At 39.5% G+C, this 7,972-nt stretch overlaps 1 protein-coding gene across 1 annotated transcript in view; it reads right to left on the bottom strand.

Moving 5' to 3' along the window:
- cd81 (CD81 molecule) overlaps positions 1–7,972 on the bottom strand; it is a 38,390-nt gene that overhangs the window by 17,006 nt on the left and 13,412 nt on the right. The window contains exon 2 of the mRNA XM_015400414.1: positions 5,485–5,599. Coding sequence (XP_015255900.1) covers positions 5,485–5,599 — 115 coding nt within the window. The remainder of the gene's footprint in view (positions 1–5,484; positions 5,600–7,972) is intronic.

The raw sequence follows: 7,972 nt of genomic DNA, 5'->3' as shown, positions 1-7,972 counted from the left end.
AATGTAAATGGAAAAATCAGAGCTTAAAATAAAACTCAAGATTTGTACTTTTTTATGTTGTGTAATTTTCTTTTTTTTTTTCCCGAATTGATATTATAAAACTGGCATCGAAAAAAGTATCGTTCAGGAACCGGTATCGAAGTGAAAGTATCGGTATTGGTACCGGAACCGAAAATTTTTGAACAATACCCAGCCCTAGGCCAATCAGAGGACACGGCACACTTGCCAATCAGAGGACACGGCACACTTGTCAATCAGAGGACACAGCACACTGGCCAATCAGAGGACACTTGGCGCACCCCCTGTTGAAGGCCTCCACTCTAGGGTGTGGGTACAGATCTGTGCATGTGCATTTTATTTTTAAGTAGAGAGGGCAGGTCTTTGAAAAAATTGGAGAAAATCCTCCACATTTAATTTCTTCCTTACTTACAAGTTTACACTGAACCAACACACAATTTTCCCCAAATAAGAAAAATTTGTTATTAAAGAGTCATAAGCTGGTATTTTACTAATACAATTATTCTGCAGTTGTATTTGAATCATGATAATTTGAGGAGAAAAGAAAATTAAGTGGAGCTCATTCAGAATGTTTTTCATACCCTCCCTTTTTTTCTAAGGGTTCGATAAGAATTTAACTTGTGTGTCCGGTTGATGTGAACGTAACGTTAGCAACATTAGCTGTTAGCCATGGTCGGATAACCACTTTTTTCTGGTCTCTGACACAATAAGCAAAGAGTTACACAAAAACTATAAAAAAAAAACAAACAAAAAAAACTCTGTATTGACGCTTAATCATTTGGCAACTGCAGATGACCTACTTTGTTGTATAATTATCTACTAATGAATGTGGAAGGACAGACTGAAGTATTTGATCATTAAACATGACAGGAAGCACCGCCGGCCAGCAGCTCAGGGACCTTACCTAACCTTATCAATTCAAATAAGAAAGCATTTTTGAATAGATTTTAATATAACAGCAACAGCCCACATTGCACTACCATCACTTTATTTAATTGCTCCAAAAAAGCTACCCACAGCTAAAGTCCATTTCTCTACTGGCTCATCTAAGCATTACTGCTCCAAATTTGACTAATGAAGAGATATGATGGACTTCAGGTTATTAATTCAAATCCAGCAGTGGCTTTGTGTTTCAGCCCGATGGAAGCTGCGGCACACAGACTCTTACAGATCAGGCAATGCTGTGGTGCCAGGATGAGGATACCGTCCTGTCCTCACTACCTCCGGCAGAGAAGACATTTTCCTTGGTCAAAGAGGGAGTCAACTAGTGCTGCAACTCTACAGTCAACTGGAAAATAAAGGTGCAAAATGAAAGACAAGGAAATAAAAAAAATGTATTTCACTTTAGGTCAGTGGTTCCCAAAGTGGGGGGGCCCCTACTGGTAGAAATGAACTGACTTAATGACCCCTTTTGAGTTTTTTGTTTTTTTTTATAAATCAATCTTAATGTTAAATTCTCTTACGTAGTAAAATAAACTATTTTGGTGCTAAAATAATTATGATGCCGATGCCATTTTTTGGCCCCGACACCGATATCCGATACCTGGCTGTGCAGTATCGGCCAATACCGATACCATACCGATACCATCTGTTTGAAATTGATGTGCGTGTGTATATATACAGTATGAAGAACTGCATACTACTTGGATGTAAAATAATTGCCATCATGGCTTTGTCAAGCTGCTGCCTACCTTTGAGAAGCAGGAAAAAGACAAATACAAAGTGAATCCAGTAGAAAATTTTATTGCCTACCAGGAGTGGGTGACAATAGTTGAAGAAACTTTTGGCTCTCAAATTGGTATCTGTGCCCTATTTGTTGGTACTTACCGATACTGATACCACCATTTTAGTGCTGGATCTGGGCCCCGCCCGATATTGGTATCCGTACAACACTAAAAATAATTAAACTTCAATGGTGGCAGTATTTTTTTATCTTAAGGAGATCATGGTAGTTGTTTTATTGCAATTATTGATTATTAACTTACTGAGGTTGACATTTCTTTGTTGAAAAAGGTCGCGGTGGGGATTATTGGGTAAACCAAAGAGAGGCCCAACGAGAAATGTTTGGGAAACACAGCTTTATGTTATTTGGGGGACGAGGAACATGGAGCCGCTGTGTTGGCGTGTTGCTGCCAGACTGATCACAGATGCAGACTGTAAATTGTTTTGTGTTATACAGGAAATACGATTAGATTGTCATGAAAAAGTTGATTTATTTCAGCAATTCCACTCAGAAATTGCAATTAGTGTATTATATTACACACAGAGTGATATATTTCAAGTGTTAATTAAAGGTATGGGGGAGAATTTTCATGATTTTTTTGATAGACCCGTCGTCTCCACTTGAAAAAAAAAAAGCATGCACATCCTTGTACCCGGTCCTGAGACAGAACGCCTATTAAATGCCTGTGAGAGCGTGCACAAGCTAATTCCTCCTCATGCACGCTCTGTTTAAAAGTTCCTGTTTGCATTGTTTATACAGCTTACTTTCCAAAAGAAGATTTGCAATTTTTCCACTGTGTCAGACTTACCACCGGTAAGTGAAAATGACCAGATTGACAATTGGGAGGACCAATTATTTTGAAGATCCACCCAGAAAAAGAACATCTAACACTATTACTTTAAGTTTACAGTTAAACTTTGTTGTTTCTCAGATTTCATTTTTTTTCAAATTGCTATTTTTTTCATGTTATTTTGGAAATTTTAGTCTTTTAAACTCTTTTTCATGTTTTTTTCATATTATTATTTCCAAAATTTTCCATCCTTTTTAAAAAAAATGTGTTTTCCAGATCACATTCTCTTCACTTCTAGGGGCGGGCTTTATTCTGGAGTGAGGAGCGAAGAAGCATTTCTATTGGTCAATGTGTGTGTGAAGCATTTGTTTTGGGTGTGAAGACAAATGTGATTGATTCAGCCTGTAAAACTCAAACTGAAAAAGAGCAAACCCCTTCCAAAAAAAAATATAAAAAAAAAATTACGAAAATTACTATGATAAAATAAAATCAGAGAAAACAGCAAAGTTAACCTAAGTATCTTTTTGTACTAAAGAAGTTCTCTCATTTTACATGTCTGTTTAGTGTAATGTAAACAGGGACTCAGAGTGGCGGTCAATGGGATTCGGGCTCCAACCCAGGATTGTAAAAATTCAAAATTGTAAAAAAAAAAAAAAGACATACTTGTGCTGACAGATCGTCTATGATCCACTAAGGGTTATGCAACTCGTAACGTAACGAGCTGTTTCAGCTTCATTGTTGATGAAGAAACTGATGTAATTACGCAGAAAATGACCAAAAAGGAAGTTGGTGATGAACTCTGAAGTGTGTCCCGTTTTTTAACCTTAGTTCCAGTTATCCAGAAGTTAAGCAAACGTTTGATTAGGAAACAGTTGCTTAGATCCGTCCTGCTGCTGGTTCCTCACAAAGAGCTCGGAGTCAGTTAGGAATGTATGCGTTTTATTGGTCGACAGGGGGGTCGTTAGGGGTTTTGTTTTAGTAGGGGGGGGGGGCTTAGAGACAAAAGGAGAAAAGCAGATGGAGAAAATGAGAGGAGGGGGGGACATAAGGCGACTTTAACAGTAACCACAACCAGACGGGATGTGAGGGAGAGCTCCAGCGCGATGAAACCAACAGAGGAACGGAGGGAGGGGAGGGGCAAAGGGAGGAGGGGAGTGAGGAATTTTTTCCTATACTGATGAATTTTTTTCCTCCCCCCATCTTAGGAAAGAGGGGGAAGCTTTATGTAATGGTCAGGATGCAATCAGCGAGGGAAAAAATAAATAAATCACAAAGTGGCTTTTAAAACCAACCACAGCTATGCTGCCTTAAAGAACAAACGGCCCTGCCTTTCAGGACCCCCCCCCTTCCTCTCTTCCTCGTCCTCCCGCCTGACGATGGAGACGCGAACAAACGACGGGGAGGCTGATGGCAAACGGATTCATGTGATCGGCGGCGTGCTGGCTGTTAGTACGGCTCATACCCAGCCGAAGGTCAGGGCGAGTCTGTTTATCCCCCACCCCGCCCCCCGCCCCCAGCTCAGACCTCCACAGAGGGGTCCTGGAAACACTCCTTAAACATCAGGCTCATCTCATCTCACAATGTCTCATTTGCCAGCAGCACATTTCTGTCGTTCTTCCTGACCACACATTTAGCCAAGGAGTCCCCCGCATCTGGGGGAGGGAGATGGTCACTGAGCCCCACGGTTCAGAAACGACTTAAGTAAGAGTTTTACTTTGTGAAAAAGTGCTGGGAAATCAGCCGGTAATCTAAGGAGTAAAATGGGGGATGGGGTTCAGGAAAAATATTGTAAAAGTCCTTAAAACCTTAACTGGCTTGGTACTAAAGGCGTCAGAGGGCCAGGAAACCCCCCCAACCTGGGTGACTCAGGAGGAATAATATGTTTCCAATGTTTCGGCTGTTTTCCTCTATCCAACATTGTGCTCAGCTCTTCCTACTTGAGCCGTGAATCTTTGCCAGAGATCAGAGCTGCTACTTTCCTTCAACAAAAAAAGGAAATGCGATCTTCGCGTCCACTATAGACTTTGCATGCAAAGCTGAGGCCCCTGGGGTTTAAAAACCCTTCAGTAAGAACCCGGCATTACATAATCAGTGAATAAAGATAACTATTGATTTGTTTTTCATTTTATCTATTTTAATATTCAATTCAGTTTCTTTCTATAGTGCCAATTCACAACACATGTCATCTCAAGATACTTTACAGTTCACCAGATCATCCAGTCATAGTTCTATGTAAGGAAAACCAGCTGATTGCATCGATTAATTGACTCTTCAGCAATCCCTCAAACCAAGCATGCTTGTAGCGACAGTGGAGAGGAAAAACTCCCTTTTAACAGGAAGAAACCTCCAGGAGAACCAGGCTCAGTGTGAGTGGCCATCTGCTGAGGCCGACTGGGGTTCAAGGAGACAGAAGCAGAGATTTAAAAAATAGGATAAAGAAGGACCAAAGGGAAAAAAAAAACAAGTATGAAAGTTGTAACTCTTCAAGTTTGCAACCCTTCTGCAAGTTGGCAATCCAACCACGAACCCTTCCGTAGAGGATCATGAATCGGAAAGGTGAAATAACTCTATTTTCACTATAACTCTAGTTTCACTATAGCTCTGGTGAATTTCAATGGCGAAGTTCTCTGGAAATCTTCAATAATTGTTGTTGATTGCAGTTGTGTCTAGTAGTTCCCATTGATTTTGCTTGTAAAGCGTGGAGAATGGCGCTAAGCTTACCGCACCTGACATCTTCAGTCACTGCCGGAAGATGTCAGGAATGAGAATTGTTTTTATTCTTTACTGAATAATGCGTGAATAACACCAGAAACGTATTCGTTTTAGGTATAAATAATGATCCATTGGCTATTCCTTGCTGAACTGACTTTTCCTTTAAAGCGAATGTTTAGCAGCGTTCGATAGAAGAGGTGTGGTGTGAGGATGGAAGCAGACATGCAGACGGCATACGTACAGGTGTAGAAGGAGGTGGGGGGCTGAGTTCCGTTCAGCTGAACCTCCATCAGGCTGCTGATCTGGTGATCATGTCTCAACCAAAGGGCCACGCCCAAGATCAAACCTCCAACGAGCTGCAAGAGAAAACACAGGAAGCTTAGTGACAAAGCGCCAACTGATGAAATGATGAATGAATAAACAACTTCAGTTCAGACAATCCAGGGAAATGAATAATAATAATTGAACTTTATTGATCTCACACTGGAGAAATACACTCTCTGCATCTAACCCATCCCTTTATATGTAATATTAAGGAGGGATTTTTATTCCACTACCTTTGATAGCAGCAGATAACATGTTTAAAAAATGGAAATAAATATATATATAAATAAAAATACATAAATAAAATCTGATAAAAAAAAAAAATCATAAAAAAAGGAAAATAAAATGATACAATAAAATCTGACAAAACAGCAAAGTTACTTTCAACGCTTTTTTTTTAAATTAGGAAGTTTTATTTCTGTATTTTTTCTTATTTTATTTCAAACATGTTCTTCGCTGCAACAATAACAGAAAAAAAAAATCACTTCATATATTATTAATATGATATAAGTTTCATGTATTTTATAGGATATATGTGGTAAACGGATTATTGAGATAAGTAATTTAGTTATTAAATCTTTAAACTGAGGATTAAACTGTACTCAGACTCTAAAACCTTCCATTGGCTAAAAGATTTACCTCCAAACAGCAGTAATTAAGACAAAATGGAACAAAAATACAAACATATTGACGTTCGGACGCGCAGAATCAGACGAAATGAGGAAAAAGATCCTGCTGTTGAATCAAAACCTAAACCCGTTCAGAATGAATCCGCCTTAATGGCGCCTTGGAGAGCGTCTATCGTGTCCATCTTTCTAATTAAAGGAAGTCACGAATGGTATAAGCATCATGGGAATATTCCCAGCGGGTCCAGACATTAGCCTTGTTAGTGAACAGATCTGAGGACTGGATCTGGCCACAGATGCACCAGACCTAAAAAAAAAAACCTTAAAAAAATGCAAGATGGTGTTTTCTTTATAACATGGCGGACCCCAGCCTGCTGAGCATCACTGTCCTTTCAGCCTCTACCTCAGTAGCTGATTCTTTAAAAGGCAGCTGCTGCTGCTTCCTGCTCCCTCAGCAGAGCTTCAGGTCTCTGTGAAGCTTCAGGTGTCCAGCCTCATGCCTCAGCTCATACAGCATCAGTCCCGGGACTGGTTATCCTCCCGCAGCAGTGAGCTTCTTTATTTTTGATTTATGCCCAATATTAAAGCGCGGTCTGCGCTGTTATTCCACACCACAAAGCAAGAGGGACAATCACAAACTCGCTGTGGGTGTAGATACGGCCAAGCGGTGATGAAGTGGAAAAAACGCAAGGGGCAAGTTTGTGCGAAAACGGAGGAAGATGAGGGTGAAAAAAAACTGGTCTTCCCAGTCAAACAGCCGAATGGCGGCCCACTTCTCTGCAACTCCCAGCAAAATCTCCTTCAACTTCCAGCCACTGAAGTGACAACCCCCTTTTGCTTGTTTTTTACTCCACCCTTTCACTAAATTACAGGGTCTGACCAGTAGATGGCGCTTCTCTTAAGATCTTAATGTCCATAAATCATGGCAGAATATTTTAGAAGAGCTGTTTAGTCTCATTCAAAGCTGATTCTTTTATTACAGCTAAAATGTGCAACACTGTAAAAACCATGAAGAGGGACTGGGACATGCACAGTGGCAGTACGCAGGCTTTTAGCTAAAGTAGCAGCCATTCAAAATGGCCCTTCCCAGTCAAAAGCCAGCTCAATGGCAGAAAAATCCACTCCAACTTCCAGCACTGACTCCACCCTTTCACTCAATTACAGGGTCTGACCAGTAGATGGCGCTTCTCTTAAGATCTTAATGTCCATAAATCATGGCAGAATATTTTAGTACAAATATTTATGTTTAAAAAGGAAATGTATGGGAACAGCCAAGGACCATCCATTTATAATCCTTCAGTAGGTCTTCAGTAGCCTGATAATCCCAAACAACACATTTAAAAAATATAAAAAAGGCTTCTTAAGGACACTCATTACCTAAAGGAGTGTGATTTCTATCACTTAACATCCCATAGTAACTGCATTAAATCACATTCTTTGAATTTGCAATGGAAAAAATGAAAGAAGAAAAATATCCAAAATAAAATATTTCAACCATTTTATGACTGTTTTATCATCCCTAACTTTAATTGAATTTTTAGACTGTAAATCTACGATTGAGTATTAGGACCTGGCTATGGATTTTTTTCTTCTATTTTGGAAATAAGGTCATAACATTACGAGAATAAAGTCGCAACGAGAATAGTCAAAAAATTTACGAGACTATAGTCATAATATTACGAGAATAAAGTTGTAATATTATAAGAATAAAGTCGTAACATTACGAGAATTAAGTCGTAGCATTACGAGAATAAAGTCGTAACATTACGAGAATAAAGT

The sequence above is a fragment of the Cyprinodon variegatus genome, unplaced genomic scaffold, assembly GCF_000732505.1.
Source record: "Cyprinodon variegatus isolate N-32 unplaced genomic scaffold, C_variegatus-1.0 Scaffold1100, whole genome shotgun sequence".
Lineage (NCBI taxonomy): Eukaryota > Metazoa > Chordata > Actinopteri > Cyprinodontiformes > Cyprinodontidae > Cyprinodon > Cyprinodon variegatus.
Note: the sequence above shows the minus strand (reverse complement) of the source record. Positions and strands in the feature narration are given on the sequence as shown.